The sequence below is a fragment of the Peromyscus maniculatus genome, chromosome 5 (genome assembly GCF_049852395.1).
Source record: "Peromyscus maniculatus bairdii isolate BWxNUB_F1_BW_parent chromosome 5, HU_Pman_BW_mat_3.1, whole genome shotgun sequence".
NCBI lineage: Eukaryota > Metazoa > Chordata > Mammalia > Rodentia > Cricetidae > Peromyscus > Peromyscus maniculatus.
Window position 1 is genome coordinate 101,091,878 of NC_134856.1, and position 20,538 is coordinate 101,112,415.

General features: G+C 42.2%; 1 protein-coding gene across 3 annotated transcripts in view; it reads left to right on the forward strand.

Annotated features, from left to right (window-relative positions):
- Window positions 1-16,503: 16,503 nt before the first annotated feature.
- The window catches only part of Amph (amphiphysin), a 197,148-nt gene continuing 193,113 nt past the window's right edge, over window positions 16,504-20,538 (forward strand). For 2 of the 3 annotated variants that reach the window (XM_006988904.4, XM_006988906.4), the window contains exon 1: window positions 16,505-16,659. In XM_006988904.4, the coding sequence (XP_006988966.1) occupies window positions 16,591-16,659 (69 nt within the window). In that variant the 5' untranslated portion in view covers window positions 16,505-16,590. Of the gene's footprint in view, window positions 16,660-20,538 lie in introns of all 3 variants that reach the window. The other variant, XM_076572966.1, reaches the window with a different exon arrangement.

A 20,538-nucleotide genomic window follows, 5' to 3' on the forward strand; every position in this document is an offset into this window, starting at 1 on the left:
TAACTCTTGGGCTTGTTTCTGGGCCTGGGCGATTCCAGGGCTGGACAGCCCACTAGCTCTTCCCCATCTTCACCATCTGGATGGCTCTCCAGGACTGCCCCAGCTAGCTCACCCTATGCAGTAAGCAGCAAGTGGCTGGACCAGTTCTCCTGCTCTCACACTCTCCAGTCCTATTCATCCACACCTACAGCACCAGGGCCAGCTCCACTGTGTTGCCCAGGCGAGGTGCAGGGGGCATTCTCCCAAGTGCTGCACTTGGTGAGCAGCAGGGCCAGCTCTCTCACTCTCATGACCTCAGGGCCAGCTCTCCCACCTGCCATAGGTGGTGAGGGGTGGGGGTAGGGGATCTCTCCTTTGCCCATGCCACTTTATGGCAGATCAAGGGTGTGGCCCCATCTCCCACGCTCATGTTCTCAGGGTTGGCTCACCTGAATGCCCCATCAATCAAAAGGGTCAGCTTTACTGTGTTGCCCAAGCAACGTGCAGGGCCAGCTTTCCCCAGTGCTGCAGCTGGTGAGGGGCAGGATCAGCTCTCTCACCCCCTACAGCTGGTGAGGGGCAGGATCAGCTCTCTCACCCCCTGCAGCTGGTGAGGGGCAGGATCAGCTCTCTCAACCCCCTGCAGCTGGTGAGGGGCAGGATCAGCTCTCTCACCTGCTGCAGGTGGTGAGGGGCAGGATCAGCTCTCTCACCTGCTGCAGGTGGTGAGGGGCAGGATCAGCTCTCTCACCTGCTGCAGGTGGTGAGGGGCAGGATCAGCTCTCTCACCTGCTGCAGGTGGTGAGGGGCAGCAAGAACTCTTAAACTGAGCCATCTCCTTAGGCCCAGTAGTTTATTTACTTACTTATTTATTTTTGACAGGATGAAAGACACATATCTAAGTTTATTCTTCTACATGCAGATTTTCAGTTATCCCAATATAATTTATGAAGGAGGTTGAATTTTCTCCAATAAGTATCTTTGGTGTTTTCCTCAAACATCAAGTGGCTGTAGCTGCATGGTTTATATACAGATATTCTTTCAGTTAAACTTACCTACATGTCTGTTTTCACGCCAATGAATTGCTGTTTCTGCTGCTAAGGATCAACATCTTGATTTGGTATCATGGTTTTTTTTTTTTTTTTAAATTGAGCTTTAAAATAATAATATTGTATGTAAATATTATTAAATATTGAACATCATCATCATCATCATCATCATTATTATATTTGGCTCAAGATTGCTTTTCCTGTACAAGGTCTTTTGTGCTTCCAGATCAACTTATGTTATTTTAAATTCTGTGAAGAATATCATTGGAATTTTGATTAAGAGTAAATTTACTCTGTAGATTACTTTTGATAAGATAGCTATTTTTTTTATAACATTGAATATTTCAAACTATTAGCATTGGGAGGCCTTTCCATCTTTCTTTATCTACTTCAAATTTTCTCTCAAGTCTTTCAAAGTTTTTTATTGTAGAGGTCTTTCACTTCCATTATTAGGTTTATTTCAAGTATTTCCCCCCTTATTTCTTCAGTTTGTTTGTTACTGATATTTAGGAAGGTTATTGAGTTTAAATGTTGCTTGTATTGTGTTACTTTCCTGAAAGTGTTAGTGAGCTCTGACAATATTCTCTTGGAGACATTATCATCTCTTATCTATAGGTCATATCATGAACAAATAAGGATGCTTTGATGTCTTCCTTTCCTGTTTATTGCTTTTTTTTTTTTTTGGCTTCTACTGTTTTGCTGCTCTAGTTAAGACTTCTAGAACTAGATTGAATAAGACAAGGGAACACCTTGTCTTGTTCCAAATTTTAGTGAAAATCCTTTGAGTTTTCCTGTACTTTGTGTACAGTTGGCTATATGCTTGCTATCTGTACATTTATTATGTTGATAAATGTTCCTTGGGGTATCTGTTCCTTTAGGACTTTTATCATGAAAGGATGTTGCATTTTATCAAGATATTTTTCTGCACTTATTGAGATGATCATGTCTTTGGGTAAATTTATGTGATATGTTACACTTACTCATTTTCATATGTTGAATTTTTTCTACATCTGTGGAATCAGGACAATTTGATTATTCTAAATGATCTTGATATGTTTCTGTGTTTGTAAGATTTTGTTGAGAATATTTACACATATATTTACTAGGGAGATTGCTCTACGGTTTTTGTTTTTGTGTTTCTAGTTTTAGCATTGGAGTAATCTTAGCTTCCTCAACTATTTTGATACTATTATTTCTTTTCCTGTCTCTTAGGATAGTTTGGGAAGCATTGGTGTTACTTCTGTGAATGTTTGTTTACATTTACTAGTGATTCCATTTGGGTCTGAATGTTTCTTTATAGGAAAATTTTTTTTCTATTACTGTTTCCAATTCACTTTTTGCTACAGATCTGTTTAAGTTACTTATTTCATCTTTCCTTGATATTTCATATAAATCTAAAATATATCATTTCATCCATTTATTTTAGATTTTCTAATTTAGTTGAGTAAATATTTTACAGCACTCTTAGAATTTCATGATTTCACTGGTGTCTGTTATAATGGATCCACTTTCATCTCCAACTTTATCAATTTGAGTCTTTTTCTTTTGGCTTCGATCTTTAGTTTGGCTATGGATTTAATGGTAGTATTTATTTTTTCAAAACAACCAACATTGTATAGTTTCATTCAATATTGTGTTTTTTGTTTGTTTCTATTCAATTAACTTCTGGCATAGTCTTACTATTTCTTTTTGGCTCCTGATTTGGGGAATTTTTTTTCTTATATACCAAATCTTTAAGGTGTGTCACTAAGTTATTTTATTTGTTGCTTCTCTGATATATTGTGGAATGTTTTTTGTTCTCTCTATCATGATATATATTTTTGATGGATATAGTAGTTGAAGTTGACAGTTGTGGTCTTTCAGAAATTGACATACATCATCCAATGCCTCTTGCACTAAGTTTCTGCTAAGTAGTATGCTGGTATTCTGTTTGGCTTGTTGATGATCTTGGTGTTTCTCTCTTACAGCTATCAATCCACCAAACCAGGTGGATGAGCTCTACCCAGGTCCATACCCAGATTCCTGGGAAATGGCCCAGAGTCAAGTATGGTAAGGGATTAAGAAGGAAAATCCACAAGTCATTGCATTTCCCATCAGGTTCAACCAGGGACAATCATACCTCCTGACATATTTCTCCCACCCACATGTGATTAAGCACACCCAGTGCAGATGGGTCAAACAAACTTGTTTAGGGAGTGAGAACATGTGGCTTGTTATCTCCCATAAACAATAGCCTCCAGCATTTCAGGAACTATCTGAGCTTGGGTAAAGGGCTTGCAGATCAGAGGCATTTTTGTTTCATGGATCTTTAAGGCATAATAATTACAACTTAAAATGTAACTTTGGCTCTCACACAGTGTCTGGGTTTGGCTCTGGCTCTGGCTGCATCCAGCTCAGGACCTGACTCTTGCTCAGGCTCTGGCTCTGAATCTGATGGTGGTGGGTGCTACTTTGGCTTCAGATCAGGCCCTATTTTGGACTTTGGCTCTGGCACCAACAAGTGGCTCTCATCTTTTCAATGAGGTTCTGGCACTTCTGAGCTGAGTAAGCATTTGTATCTGTAGCATTCCGCAGCCTACTGGGCCTTTGCTTGGGTACGTGCTGTGTGAACTGTGGTAGAGACAATCAGTGCTGGTTCGTAGGTAGGGTACCTGAAGTGATTCTGGCTCTGCCAGGTCTGCCATTGTCTCTGATCTCATGGTTGTGTCCTAAGGGTATGTGAAGCTGTGGTGATCAGGGCAGGATAGACAAGCAACTTTGATCTTATGGAGGTATTTTGAGGGAATTCTGAGTGGTGAGAGCAGGAGGCAAGTGGGTATGAGGTCTCTGACCCCACAAAGCTCTTCTGAGGGCACCCTTTTTGGAGTTTTAATTGGGTTATTTTGTTGTTGAGTTGTAAGAATTTTCTATATAATATATTATTATTCTTTTATCATACAATAATTCTTTTCTTATACAATAAGCAAATACATCTCAGATTCAGTTCCTTTTAATTATGCTGATAAAATTCTTTGCTGCACCAATCATTTCAAATTTAATAAAACTCTAATTACCTTTCTTTGCAGAACCCAGCACCACAAAGCTCTCCACTTATGTTTTTTTTTTCTAAGTGCTTAACGGTTTTAGGTCTTACGTCTTAATAATCTCCAATTCACTTTTGTTTAACTTTTATGTGTTTTACAGGGTAAGAGCCCAACCCATTTCACTTTCATGTGAGTATCTAGTTTTCCCAGCACTATTTGTCCTTTTAATGCTGAATAGCCTTGGCTTTTTTTGTTGAAGATCAATTGATCACATTGTTGAGTGTTTATTTTGGGGCTCTTTTTTCTGTTCCATTGCTTTATATATATGTCTTTATTCCAGAACTCCAAGTAAGGTTTGGAAGTACTTCTTTGATTTCAGTCTAAAATAAAAGTGCAGCCCAATCCAGAGCTCTTCTTGGTAGGCTTTTGGGTTGTAGTGATATAAATATTCTGAACCTATTTTGTGGGTATTGTGGAACTGAGAAAAATGAGTGACGTTAGTGAGATTGTTCCACTCATGGAATACAGCTGACAGAACATTTAAGTATTGAATAGGAAGGCCAGCAAGAAAATTGAATGGATTTGAACTAGAAATCTCAGTACAAATTTACTATTCAACATACACATACACATATATTCCATCTACTTGACAGCCTCTAGGCAATGACATTCAATGGTAGTAAACAGACCTAGAGCTATAGACCTATCATGTTTTTGTAGTGGGTAGCCATTCCAGCTTTGATCTGGAAGTTCCAACCCCCATTGAGGCTTCGGTAACTGTCACGCCTACAAGGTGGGGCCAAGAGAGGACCCTGAAGACCCGAGATCCAGATGCGCCACCTCACTTGGTTCCTGGACCCTGGGCGCTAGAGGTAGACGGAGCAGAGTTCTTCAGAGAACACTGCCAGACTGTGTTACGTCTTCCCCAGACCTGCAACCTACCTATCCCTTCATTTGTAAGTTACACCACTAAATAAACCTCTCTTTTAACTACGTGGAGTGGCCTTAATAATTTCACCAATACGTTTTTTTGATAATAATGTTATTCTACATCAGAAGAAATCAGGGACCTATGAAGAATTCCAGGACACAGTTAGGGGAAAGGCAAGATGAGGCTGGAGTACCTTGTTCTTTTAGAACAAAAAGGAAAAAATCAAAAGAAAAAGTGAGGATATGTATCTTTAAAATTTAAAAATCATTCTCATTGGCGATATGGGGAATAATTTGAGCATCAAGGTAAACAAAAAAATTAATAGATTAAAAAGTAAGAATCCAAGACTCTGTGTGGACAATAAGGAGATAATACGCTAAATAAATAAGAAGGGGAAACATTTCATATAGTAGAATACTGACTATTAATATCACAGCATTAAGAGATTAGAAAATCACCCTTATGGTGAAAAGTGGGTGTCATTAAAACATTTTACTTGCTTGATTGGTGTACGGAGTGTTAGACAAGAAATATATTTAGAAAGTATATTTCTAAAGATTTCTTATAAATGGGTAATCCTACATAGTAGAGTTTTGGGGGCACACTCCCTAATAACTCTCATAGGGCAGGAACAAAGAAATGGTCCATGTTCAGATGTAAAAAGCCTGGACACTCAGAGTATGACCAAGTCAGGATTAAGGTACTTTCAGACACATCTTGGCGTGGGTAGAACACATGAAAATATGTCATGAGGAAGAGACAGCAGATAGTATTTTGGAGATAACTGTAAAGCACATGCCTCCTACTTGCTATGAGCACTACATCTTCGCTGTATAGAGAAGGGGGCACCAGTCCTCCTCCTCCTCCTCCTCCTCCTCCTCCTCCTCCTCCTCCTCCTCCTCCTCTTGTCCTCACCCTGAGCACTGAACATCTCTGCAGTACATAGTTACCTGGTGTGGACCCCATAGTGACCATTGCTGCTTGACAAAGGTCCACCATTTTGACTTTGTGGATCACAATTCTCCAGAATCCTTTTGCTTCCGTTTTTAATGATTCTCACTGTTTTGCCTTTCCCTTTAGAAAATGTTGTGAGGACTTTGAAGGATGAAAATGTGTAAAATGGCAGTCTTTTAAAACAAAATAATTCTTTGGAAAAAAATCCCCACCACCATGGAACCACATAGCATGATAACTCTGCCTACTCCCACACAAGTTAACACCAAGCTGCTAGAAAATTTAGATGAGTAACATATGCTTGATAAATAAGGTATATTTGATAACAAAGATTTATAAATTCCTAAGGTCTACTCAGATTCACAGTAGTATTTGTCTAGCTTCATCTTTGCTCATTTTTAAGCTTTAGCTATTTGGATAAACTAAGCCATTCAAGAAACTGCAATATTCTATAATGGAATGTCTGCTCCCCACAAAATGTCCTTTTCTCAAAGTCAGACATTTAGACAAAAGTCCCCATTCCCTCAGGAGCTTGAAGAAAGGTCCTGCTTGCTAAAAAGGGAGTCATTATCTCTAGCAAGAGGAACTTGTGGCCCTTCCATTAACAAAGGACTGGTGCCTATTAACTTGTCAAGGTCAATGATAGCTTCCTCAACCCCCCATCTCAAGCCACATCCCAACTCACTTGCCCCTTTCTCCCATTTAATCCTATGTGCAACTATAGAGTATAGGAATATCAAAGATCTATTCTTTTTCCAATAAATGTGAAGGCAGCCATCCCGATTCACCCTCAGATGGTGTCAGGTAGCCCCCCTCCTCCGACTCCACACATCCTCTTTGGGACCTGAATCCCTCCAGAGCTGGTCTCTGGCAGTTACCCGAACTTTGTGAGTACTCAGCAGAGGGCCAAGTGCTTCTGGATTCCACTGTTACATATGGGCAGTGCTAGACAAGGCTCCCTTTGGCTCACCAGCCTACCTCCTCCATTCGCTCTACTCAATAAATACTCTGCCTTTCCTTTCACTGACTCACTGCTCTCTCATAAGCATGTCCTGAAAGTCCACCTCAGACTCTTCCAGAGAACCTACTTGGCAACTGCCTCTCTCCAGAGCTACTGTTTTTTTTCCATTTAGTTAAGGACAATAAGGTCAAATGACACACTTCAAAAAAATACACTGTTTCAAAAGAAAGCAACAGAGGAACATAAATTCTCCTCTCTACTGGTGATCTTATTCTAGAAATCCGATAACAGTTTTTTGGACTGAAGGTAAATTTTCAGATCTGCTGTTTTCAGGAAAATACTTGCATGATGTATAGGTTTTTTGAGGCTGCCATATCAAAATACCACATACTGGGTGGGTTTAAAAATCAAATCTGGTTCTCCCACAGTTCTGTAGGTTAGACATGCAACACTGACTTGTCAGCAAGGCTAGTGACACTCAGCCTCTGTGGTGACTGACAATCCATAGAGTTCTTCAGGAAGCAGTCCAAATCCAGCTCTGTCTTCCGCCCTTTTCCACTCTGCCTATCTCCTCAGTGTGTGCCTATCTACATAGCTTTTCTTATATGGACATCAGTCACATTGGTTGGAGGGTCACCTTCCTCTACCATGAACTCATTTAAATTTATATCTTACTTATGTGTGTAAGGATTGTATTTTCAAATAATTTTGCTTGCCCAAGTGTCATGAGTAAAGACTTATTTTTTCCTGTTTAGGAAACATGAATCTATTTACAACAGATTCTGTCTTAGATAGACCCCCCAAAGGCTCTGGAAGGCTGAACTTAAAGGCTGGGCCATCAACAAAAATGAATAGCATCAACAGGATGGATTCCTCTCTTCCCCACCCAATTCCATTGACTGCTATGGTGCTAACACCAAGCCACAGCAAGTCCTGGGGCTTCAAGAGAAGGGAATGAGTTATGAATATGTGGGAGAAGCTGGTACATAATGTGGCCTCTGGAACAGGAAGCGGCATTCCAAAAAGAAAGAAAGCATGTCTTTTTGATAGTAAAGGACAAGAAAACAGTGATTAGATCTGAGTCAGCAGTGACATGGACTCATCAGCTTGGGCTGAAGAGAGAGCTCAGAAGGGACACTGTGTGTGGGACCTTGTGATGAAAGGCAAGGCTTCTGCTATACCACTAGCCACAGCTCCAAGAGCTCCATGGGTGGCTTTGGAAGGGTCCTGGTGTTGGAAAAGGGAGTGGATGGCAGAAGTGAGCAGGTTAGGGGCAATCATGAAGTCAAAGATGGGTGCATGTTGGCTATATTCCTCCAAAAATACAGACATGGGTAAGTTTAATCAAAAATAGTTTCCCAAATCAAAGTCTTTGGCAAAATGGATAGAACCTGATTTACAAAGTTTTGACTTAACGAGTGAGTTTTGACTTAAAGATGGTGTGAAATACGCATTAAGTAGAAACTGTAGTTCAGATTTGGAATTTGGATCTTTTCCCAGACTAATGATACATGGTATGAGTCTCTCTGGAGATATGGGTATTGGCAGTGAGTTGGCTCCCATTCGGTCCCTTTGAGGGGAAAGAACCAACCCTCTACAGTTACTGTGGCACTAAGCTGTGGTGTTTGGTAGGTTAGCTGTATGAAATGCATCCTAACTTGTGATATATTTAACTTTGAGTTTATTACTATGTAACTCCAGTCTAAGTTGAGGAGCATCTGTGTATGGAAAAGTAAACATTTTAAAGATGTTTAAATAGATCACTGTTAGAAAGCTAAGACTTGCTCAAGCTAGAAAACGATTCCTGATAATAGTCAACTATCAAAACAAATAAGAAGGGGCTCTCAGTAGCACAAATATGCTGATTCCCACATTGTACATGGGATTTTTATAGCTTTTTTGTGGATAGAAAGCAGCATAAAAAACTTACAAGAGCTCATCTTCCCTCAGAAAGAGTTGGGCTAATTAGAATTTTGATTTCATTTTACTCCCTGACCTCTCATTTGGCTTATAAGATATTAAGTGATATTCAAGTAATTTGTCTGAGGTAGAGGAGTTTTTTGCATTTGCTTTGCATAAGCGCATCAAGCACAGTTCTGAAGTACATTAAAGTTATCAGGCAGTTTAATAGTGTTTCCTTTTGTGGCCAATGGCTATCTGTAAAATGCAAATCTTGGCTCTTGCTTTTTACTTGTCGTTCATAAGTGATGAATTATCAATGTAGCTAAGAAGTGATTTTGAGACCTAGTAAAATTAGAAAAGGAAAAATGTAGTGAAGCAGGCAAAATTTAGTTTGAATATTACATGGGACTAAATTGTAGGTAGTTGGCCTAATTTGAAGACTAATATGAGTCTATGCTTGATTACTTATAACTGGAATGTGCAGAATAATCAATAAAAATATTTTTTCAGGACATCTTAAATTTCCTTCCATTTTCATTTAATATTCATGGCAGAAAATTAGATTTCATTTAATCTTTCAAACAAGGAAGCTAGCTAGTATAAGAGATCAGCATAACTTGAATGAGATCAAAATTCCCATTATGCTTGTCTGGAGGACTAGGTAGAATATTATTTTAACTACCTGTAAAGGGACACGAAGAATTCAGTAATTAGAAGTAACTAATCAAGTCACAATTATATACAGCATTATAACACCTATGTGTATTGCCAAACAGCCAGATGTATGTAAAGCACATCTAGGAATTTCTTTCCCTAAAGGTCTTGGTTGAACTGATGAAACATAAAAACAGGAGCAGACAAATTTCCAAGATATTAGAACATAGGTGAAATGAGTTATGGCAACTGTAATTCTGGGCCTATTTCAGCCATTATCAAAACCTATCATAATCTACAGTTTGAGTCATCCACCAATGTAGAAGGGAGAAACGTATATCAAAAATAAAGATTGGTTATGGAATTTTGTCTTCTATGGAGTTGAAGTTGTTATATCTTTTAACACCATTTAACTTTGTATAAATGTTATAACATTTAACTTTGTATAAATGTTAAAAACTATTTTATATTCTCAAATTACAAGATAGTTTGATATTAAGATAACTATACATGTAGGTTTACTTCAGAAATTCGAAAGATTTGTGGTTAACTTTTCATAAACACTAAAATATAATGGATTGGGTAGGTCATAGTTTTCCTTGACTGACTGAGATGGAAAATGGTTAGCCAATATGAGGAAAAGTATTAAGTAGTTCGGAAATTGTGGGCATGCCCAGTGAAAATGAAGAGAGTATGCATAAAAACACAATCTTATCACTTGAATAGTAGATGAAACCACCAAATCCCTCTTGTACCATTGCCTTCCATCTGCTGTGGGAGTTCCCTGTGGCTCTGAGGAAGACACTGGGAGTATCTGTGGGGGGTAAAAGGGTGGCCTCATGGCTGGTTCTGGGCATCTAACATACTCTACAAGATGCCCATGTCATTAAAATACGTAAGTCTTAAGATTATGAAATAAAAGGTACCACTACAAATCATAAAATTCTCGAAGACATGATAGTTGACCAACCTGCTCTTCTATGTTCCAATAGTATTATGGGACGATCTACCATACTGTACCTTTGTACATATTTTTAAAGTTGCTTTTGCCTGCATTATAGTATTTGGTAAAACAGATTCACCTACCTGTTAAACTCTATGTACCTCTTGTATACCAGGTTTAAAGTTTTTATTGTTTTGTTTTATTTTACAGAAATTGACTTTTATTTGTTGTACTAAAGTCCTTTAACTTTTGAGACCAAGTAATATTTTCATGCACAATATCTCATCTGTCAGATCTGTACCTGCAAGTTTGTTGCCTGTCAGAGCCCAACTGGGCTTATGACCTAGGAAACTGCCTCTCCTCTCCCTGCATAGGCTCCCCCCATAGTTTTTCTCAGTTGTCTAAGCTAGAAAACTAGTACCTGTAAAGCAGAGAATAGCCATGAAGGCTGGAACTTGTCTCATACTTAAAAATCAGCTGTGTAAGAAAATTTATCCCAGCGAGTAGCAGAGCAGGGACTCACACAATCCACTCCTGAGTAGTTTGCCCTGGGTTGGGGGTTGGGGAGAGGCCAAGGCTGTGCTTGGTGCCTCTAGGACCTAGTAGCAGAGATGGGCCCATACATGCTGCCCAAGGTAGTTTGCCATGGGCAGGCAGGAAGAAGCTAGGGGGAAGAGGGTCAGGTGCCATTTTGGTGAACAAATGTATAGAGGGGTATGGAAGGGAGAGAGAGGCAGATCCTGTGTCCTGTGGAGAGAGCCGGATCCGTAGAGGTAAAGGAGGTGAGGAACAGGCTGATATGGGATGCCTGCTTGCCATCTGGGGCCATCCATGGTGATGTCCGGTCCCCAGCTGTTGCCAAGGGCCATGTCTGTGGCCCTGCTGTGGCCATGGTCTCTGTTGATGTCCATGGCTCCTGTTACTACCAAAGGCCCTCAAGATGCCTGGAGTTTGGGTTACCATATGTGGCTACACTGCAGGAGCCATCCCAATATGAGTGGCCTGGGCTGCCACCCAGGGCCATGGAGCTGTCTGGGCTTGAGCTGTGGCTGAGGGCCATGTCTGGGTTCATGGTCCTGCCACAGCTGGGGTCTACGTTGATGTTCATTGTCCATGTTACCACAAGGTCCTATGTGAACCATGTGTTGAAGTACAAGAGCCTCGCTGACTTGGCCCTGCCCCTCACAGGCCCGGGGAAATCCAACCCCCTTCACTGGAGAGCTGTCTCTCTCCCCCCATAGACCCTGGGATAACAGACCCCAGTGACCCCAGCATGGAAAATCTGGCCTTGCCCCTGATAGGAGAGTTCAACACCCACACTTGGCAAAGATGGCCCCATCCCTTACCATGGGCATAGAAGAGCTGGTCCCACCTCTCACCTGAGGAAAGTGGTCCCAGAGCCCAGTATGACCAACTCAGCAGCCACCCAGGCACACATCCAGGGTTTTAAGCTGGCACATCCTAACATCTACCCCATCAATGACCTACTGGAGTGTGTGAAGGGACTGGTCCTGCAGAGCCTTGCCTGAATGGTCTACATGACTTGGGGCAGCAAAGGGATGTCCAGGGAGTTTCTGTGGGGGTCCAGTGTCTATGGTATGCCAGAGGCCAGAGGTCTTAAACCTGACCAACAACATATTACACAATGAACATTTCCAAGGAAAGCTGTTTGGAAAAAAAGGTGTACAGTGTGGTACAGAGTAGCTCCCAATGCTACTAGGACCGATAAAGAGGCAATGGAGAGGCAAAGGCTGAGGAGCGAAGTGGGTTTTTTTTGGGGGGGGGGTTGTTTATTTTGTTTGTTTTTAATTGAAATTAATATTCTTATTTGTATTTGTATTTATCTGTTTTTTAAATTATTTTTCTCCTTTTTATTTTTATCTTATGTTTACTATTTCTTTGTTAGTTTTCCTTTGAGGAGACATTGCAGTGGTGAGGTGTGGTGGGGAGAGACTGGGGGATGGATGAGATTGGGGTGCATGATGTGAAATTCCCAAGGAATCAATAAAAAATAAAATATCAGATTAAAAGATCTAAAAAAAGAAAAGAAAAAAATTATATCCCATTTCTAAAAAAAAATGTCAATAATGGTTCAACTATAATCTACTATCCAAATTTACAAGAAATAAAATCAAAGGTGTAAAATGAAATGTTAGGAACAGTATTAAAATATAGGACTTATCCCAAAAACACATGGCATCCTGTACAGTATCTATTTATAGGACACACAGCTGTAAAAGGGACTACATTACCTTTTCAGCCATATAGATGTGATGTCAGAAGTGCAGAGTGGAAAAAGAAGAGAGAGAGAGAGAGAGAGAGAGAGAGAGAGAGAGAGAGAGAGAGAGAGAGAGAGAGAAGCAGAGACGGAATAAGAGGAAAGGAGAGGGAAAAATAGATACTTAGGAAAAATAGCAGAAACAATGCCTGAAACCCAACAAACAATGTAGACATCCTCATGGAGTCAGGCTCATGCTGTTAGTGCTGTACTCAAGAGGAATGAATTACCAGGCTTGCTTCTTATATTTCTAATAGAGGAGTCTAACTACTATGCTTTCCCTATAAACTCCCATTTCAAAGTCTACATAAATAGTTGCACATCAAAAAGAGCTGGTGCACCCTCCCCAGTCACACTACAACATTACACAGACAGAGCTGTCAGGGGTCTCAGAACCGAGGGAGAGCCAATGACATTGACATGCCCACCTTCCTTATTTTACACCCTGCTTCTGAGGACCCAATCATCTTGCAGAGGAACCACAAAGCCCCCAATGGACCAGATGTGATGCTTAAATGTAAATGCAACCATAGAAGAAAAAGGCCAGAGAGACAGGAGAAAGTCCCAGAGATGAGCTCGCAAAAGCATCAAAGCTATCTGTCTTCCCAACTTGGAGGCAAGTGCCACCATTGCAAATTGCCCTGGCCAAGGCCCTGAATCTGTGCCACCAATGGTCTGAGCATCTGCAGTTGTGATATCTTTTGGGAAAATGACTACTGAAGGGCAAGAAATCTATCAAAGCTCCAGTCCCACTGACAGGTACCTCCTAAAGCAAGGCATGTCCCCAATATCATTCCAGAATTGTTCTGCCACAGACAGGAACATCAAACCAACAGAGAGTGACAGAGGGGCAGGATCAGATGTAAAGGTTTTTTAATGAGAAACTGGGAAACAATTCCAGAATCTCAGGCTTAGGGTTCTGAAAGAGTGTCTCTGACCCCTGCCACAATGCCTGACTTCATAGATACTCACGATCCAGTCTAGTGGGATTTTTAACAACTCTTTACAAAACACCTATTAAGTACCATCTAAAGTGCTTGGTCAGCATTCTAGACTGCCTAGAATGAGCCCTATGGCAACTTGCAAATAGGTACCCATTTACCTCTCAAGTGGTAAATTGTGATAAGTTTGCACCTAACAACTGTTTGACATGCCTAGCATGCCTTTCAGATGGAATTACCAAGAACTGACAAGACTTCTGCTACAGAACTAGAATCGGGCACCCAAATAGTAAGAAATGATAATCACTTGCAATTTTATTTCAGGAGATGTAAGCTGAGTTCCAAAATTATGGTTGGGAGATAACTGCAAGAGAGACAAAGGGTGGTTCTGTTGCAGGCTAACAGCTTGGGAAAAAGGAAATCTCCCAAATAGGATGCCTCTCCCATGTTTATAAGGAAAGGACATTGGTGTCTACCAGAGGGCATTGAAGCTTACTCATTATCAGAGCAGAGGGGGTCCAGGCATTGTTTCTGTAAGACTGATCATGAACTAATAAACTCCAGTACATTCTGATCTACTCTACCATTCTTAAGCTTGCATTCTCACAGTCAAAAGCTCAGGGCAGAGCTGAGGTTCTGAATCTCTTTTCCTTCACTAGAGAAAACTGACTGAAATTTCTAGGTTTTGAATTGTCTTTTTCACTGAATATTGACCAGGGGCAAGAATCAGCTTTCTCCTCATTTCTCTGTAAGGTAAACTTCTGTTTATGTGGGATACCCGAAACAGGTTGGCCAACTCATCTTGCTTTATCCAACACCTCCCAGTTTTAGCACCAAGAGCCTTACATCCTGGGAATCCATTTATTACCAGGCAAATTGGACAGACAATCCTAGGGAGAGCTATTAGAACAGATTAGTTTTCCAAGGTGCTTACTGTTTATGAAACAATGGTGTTTATTTACAATTCTGTATTCTGGACTAGGATCCAGTGGACAGCTCTTCTGCAGGGTGTGGTAATGTGTCTGTGTGGCTATATTCAGCCAGGGGATTGGTTGGAAAATTGGGATATCTGTGTTTTCCTTCGCCAATGTACTCAAAACCCCTCCCTTCCCATGTGGTCCCTCCACAGTCATTGTTTGTTTTTATTTAATTTTAATATCGGTGTAGTTGAGTTTCATATTTGGCCGTAGAGGGTTCTGCAGAGTGTAGAGCCTATCTACCTTTTCAAAGCTGAGTCCTTCAGCTGTCACCCTGGCCTTAGGCCACATCTTATGCATTAAAGTAGCAATAGCATCATCCCAAAATCAAGAGACTGGAGCTATAGCCCACAGAAGAGTAACATTAGGAATTGGTTTGAGGGAGGGGACACCTACAGCTCCAGAGGAGGAGCAGGATACTCACGTGTTTTGGCCAACCTCTGACTTGCGATGGTTGGCTGCCACCTACCTTTCTCTACTCCAACTCTAAATGAAGCCTGAAAATGAATAGTTTGTCCTTCATCAGAGCCTTCTGAGCTCTCCTTTTGCCTAGCTGTTGCCAGGCTCACCGAGGACCACATCTTCCTGTAAAGAGTGTCAAAAAGGACCATCTTTAATCCCACCACTCAGGAGGCAGAGGAAGGCAGATCTCTGTGAGTTTGAATTCAGCGTGGTCTACAGAGCAAGTTCCAGGACAACCAGTGTAATGAGCATAGTAAAAAAAAAAAAAAAAAAAAAAAAAAAAAAAAAAAAAAAAGCCTTTTAGGCATGTAAAAACAGCTTAGTCAGGAACCCCACTGTACCCAGATAACCAGAACCCTGTGACCCTGTGACATCACTCACTCAATATAACCAGATACATACAGGCCTAGAACTCCATGATGCCCACAACCCCATGATGCCCACTGAACAGTGTGTAAGCTATGACCAAGAGCATTACTCTGCTCTGCACATCTGGAGAGATACCACCTTGATTTGCCCTGGAGATTCCCCGCCCTGGGATCCTGACACTCGAATCAGAGACTTCTGTTAGAGACTGGACCTGACCTTCAGCTAAGATACGGTGTATAGGTGATCAGGTGTATTGGGGAGATAGGCTCAGGACAGTAGTTAGGAATTTAGAGTGTGAACCTTGTGTGATGATCATCAGCATAATAAAATATAACTTTTGTTATAACCAACTACACATGTCTACCTTCTTGCTCGAGGCAGTTGGCAGTAGTTGGCATGATGACGGAGAGACCTTGATTCAAAACCAACAAAACAAGCAAAACTGTCAGAAGGTTTTTAAGGAGGCCTCGGTTGACCTGGAGACCCAAAAGTCCTGTCTGCTCTTCTCACTGCACTATTTCTTGGGAAAACTTTTGTGCCAGAGTGTCTGCCGTGCAGGAATTTGAGCGCTGACAAGGGGCCGCACCTGTGTGTAAGAGTTGACCCTTCTCTTCTGGGCTCCCCACTCCCAACCCTTGTATTCAATTTTAAATGTTACAGTGATCCTTCTTCTACCTCTTCTGTCTTGCAGGGACTTTCCAGTCAGCCCCCTTGCGGACCCCCACCCCTCACGTTCCTTAATTGGGAGACAGAAGCAAGGCCTTTTGACTCTCCTTGATGCAAACCTGTTAGAGGTACCCCTACTCCTACCCCCTCCGCCTCCCAAGCTGTCTCCAGGCCCCGGGACTGCGATAAGTCTTTCGTTTTTTATCACCTCTAGATCTCTAGACCTTCTCCTCCATCACAGTGGACGCTTGGCGTTTTGGCTTCCTATCTCTCTTTCACTGCACCTCACTCCTGGCTGTGTCACCCCTAGTGGCCGCACCTCCTCTCTATCTCTTTAAGCCGGTCCCGCCGCCGCGCCCCTCCCTCACCCGTTGCCTCCTCTGCTCCTCACGCCTCTGCTGCTCCTCCTCCCGCTCCTCCTCCTCCTCTTCCTAGGCTCCTCCGCGCCGCTGCCTGCCCGCTGCGCGCTCTGCTCTTCCAGCTCCGCGGACCGCAGCAGCCATGGCCGACATCAAGACCGGCATCTTCGCCAAGAACGTGCAGAAGCGGCTCAACCGCGCGCAGGAAAAGGTCAGCAGAGGGCGGCGGGCTGCGGGGCAGGTGGCGAGAGGCAGTGCTGGCGCCGATGGCGGTGCTGGCCTCCAGCAGGCTGCGCGCTGCAGGGCCGCGGGTCCAGGTGCGGCGAGCTGCGGAGCCCGGGCGGGAGTAGGGTGGAGGAGTCCCTGTCTCTGCGCCCGGTGATTGCAGCTGGGCAGCATCCATTCAGACAGCGTGGGCATGGCCGTGCAGTGGGTACGCCAGCGACCCGCAGACTCCCGGCCCCCTAGGCAGGGAGTGCGCCAGACCACGGGAGCCCGCTCAGGGTGACCACTATCCTGGGCACGCCTCCGGGGACTAGGGGTGGCAGGTGCAGCTGCTCTTTGGCTGCACCCCGAGAGGACTGCATCCCTTGGCTCCTCCATCTCTCCGTGCCCGCACCTCCCGAGCTCAGGCTCTCCCGCACGCAGTTCAGGCGTCCGTGGCTGCAGATGCGAGAGGGAGATTGTCGCATCCCATCTTCCTGGGTGGGGGTGTTGTGGCTATTTGAGTGAGGTCGAAACGAACGACTTAAGCAGAGAAGATATCCAGATGTGCATGGACCAATGGGACGGATAATAAACAACCAACACCTTCGTACAGTGCTCAACTGGAGTTCCAGAGAATGCACACTTTCCCCTATGAATCCGTGTCCTTTTTGAAGCCAATGCCCTCTGGAAGGTCAAAAATAAATAACCCCAACCTCAGAGTTCTGCTTTGCACATCTCTGCACAAAATACTTGTTTCTCTGCTTAAGAAGAAGCAAAACAAAACCCACTCCTATCAGAGGGGCTGGGATCGCAGTTATTTTGCAAGCTCCGGAGTAAATTAGCCATTGTAAATTATGGCTTTTCCCAAGGGATGTGCACAAACTCAACCCAGATCCATAGCAAGTCCAGTTCTGGGCAGTGGGCGGGGCGCGGGGGGTCGTATTTTACAGGCACTGGGCTCCTCAGCTTCCCTGATTGCTATATCTGACCCCTTTGAGGTCTTCACTTGTCCTGAGCGAAAGGCATTTTATATTGGATCTTGAACGTAGTATTTGAGCATGAACCTGGGCTGGTGATCCTGGGGTCAATCGAACTGCATTTGCTTCACATGACATTAATTTCTGTTCCTGGGATGAGGGTATCTGGTGTTTCCTGTCTTTCTGGAAATCAGATTTTCCATGTTTCTGACTTTGATAGCACTTACCCAAGTTCAAGCTGCCCCCAGTTCGAGCTATCCCCAGAGCTCAGCCGGGAAGCACTGAACTCTGTTGGTCCCCAGGCTCAGTGGTTGCTTATAGTCCCTCCTTCTCCCCCGCCCCCCCCCCAACCCTGCACACATGCACCCTCCCGGTGCTATAAGAGGATTGTATTGCTTTTAATATCTACTGAAGCTCACCCTGAACTCCAGGATCCTCCTGCCACTCCCTCAGAAGCTGAATTAGCCAGACGACTTGTCCCCTTCCACCCCCTCGGTGTGTGTCCAGAAAATAGCCAGATGTCAGATGTTTGCCATCCTCGAGATTTGGACAAGACGTTGTCATCATTTTTCCCCATTTCATTTCACCCACTTGTAGTTACCCCTCCCCTAAAATAATCACTTGAATCTTTCGTCTGAGGCCTTTCACTGAGTCGGCTTTCCATCTGTGAAGTAATTTTGTGATATGGTCTGCCTTTTCACATATTAATCTAGGTCACCAGCTGTTAATATGTTCCAAATGAATGAAGGAGATTGCAATCTTTTATGACAGAGCATCCTAACCAGTATGAACTGTTGAAAATGCATTTCTTCATGTTTAAGGCTAAATGCATGGTATGCTGGCAGTTGTTGATAGGGTCCACTCCTCTATAACTGGGAGTTCAAGGGTCCTTTCACTGGGCTTTAGTTCTCTTATTTTCTTCCCTGAGACCATTGCTTATGCACTGTACTTGCTGTCCTAGTGCAGGGAATTCAGATACCAAGAGGCTGAGAGGAGGGTTCTGTCCTGCCTTTGAACCTGGGCAGCACTGGAGTGTGGTTGGCACAAGGGGCAGCAGGCGCCCAGCAAAGCCTAGCTGGCAACGGTGCTGGTTGAAATTTTCCAGTTGGTCCCCTCTTTCTGCTTCCTTGGTCTCTTCCTTCCCAATGCAGACTCTCCATTTCACCAACTGCCTAACACACATGTTCATCAGACCCTTGGATAAAGCAGATTGTATTTTAAAAAGGTTGATTTTCTTCTCAGCTCGGCTTCTAGTGGCTTGAGCACAATTTGGCTGCAAATGCCTAACTGAAATTACCCTTAGAGGAGACTTACAGATTTCTACAAATTTAAAAAAATATGATATTTTTCTTACTGAAAGTCAGTCAAAGTTCACTGAAGGAAGAATTAAATAGACATGTAAACAAGAACTAAACCCAACAGGTTAGGAATCTCAGTTCTGCCCTCTAGAGATTTTACTATCTTCATTTCTCTGCCTTGTGGCTAAGATGGAGTGCAGAGATTTTACTATCATCTGATATGTAGTCTGCTAGACTTTCCACATACAGGTGCCTACATTTATACAACGGAACAGGGTTACACTGGACAGCTGGCTAACCTATTTATTTCACTTAATAATGGTGAAATGACTTCTATCCATGTTCATATTCTACATCAGCACATAAAATGACTGAATATAATATTGGAGCATACAGACGAATGAATTCTGCTTTTGGATATTCATTTCTCAGTGTTTCTTTACATAAATGCAAGCCAGTAATACTAGGAAGAATATTTGCCCACAATTTTAATTATGACCTTAGGTCAATTTCTAAAAATAATTACGCATATTTTTATTATGGCTGAATTGCTTCCTGACTATTTATACCTTTTTTTTCCTTTCCAGCAGTCAATCGGACACTAGCCAACTCTAAGTAATAAATTTAGCTGTATCATGGGGAAAAGTAGTTTATTATTAATGTCACTTGTTTATTCTTTGAAAACAGAACTGTTACATACCCATTTATTTTCAATTTATGAAAATTCCTGTTTTTACTCCTTAACTACAGTGTCTCCATTTTGTTATATGTAGGGGTAACAATGCTACTAATTTTAAGGCTTTTCTGTTTACTTTTAAAAAGTTATTTTTATGATAATGATAGTCTTTGTGTTTATGTTAAGATGCATACATTTATCAGTTGGGTTGCATGGCTTTTCTTTTGAGTGAATAAGTCAGGATTCTGTCAACTATCAGAAAACTCAAACCAGCTTAAAGAAAAAAGGAATTTAATAACTTACAATAAAACTAGATAATAACTTCATTTGAATCTTACACATAGATATTTAAATGATTTTACCATATTAACATGTAAGTATTAAGCTATATGCCTATGCATTCTTGTACATACATAAATGCATGTATATGTCTATGTGCATTATACATATTAAATTATTTAATTAACTCAGGGACCTTTACTAGTCCAATTTTGTAGATGACGAAAAGGTTGATGATGCAATTAACTCATTGCAAATCTGATTTGCACCTGAGCAGTCCAGTGCTTGCCCATTGTGCTCCATGGTACTGCCTACTTCGATTAGGACCAGACAAACTTGAGGCCTCCATGGAATCAGGGCTCAAGTGTCTTTCTACTTACTTCTCTTGGTGGCTCCAGAAAAGCACATGCTTTTCCTTAAGAATTGCCATACAGTTTTTTTGGGGGGTGGGGTGGGGTGGGGAGTAGTACTCACTGGCCTCAGTGGATCTATCTCTAAAAGAGAAAACTTCCTATTAACTTAAAGACCAATATCATAGTTGGATTGGGCCCGAGTCATACACCATTGCTAAAATAACTGGGGGATTGAGAGGCTCCTTGAACTATGTGGACCCAAAGTGGAAGAAGGAAGTTTAGAGCAGAAGGTGCTAGGCT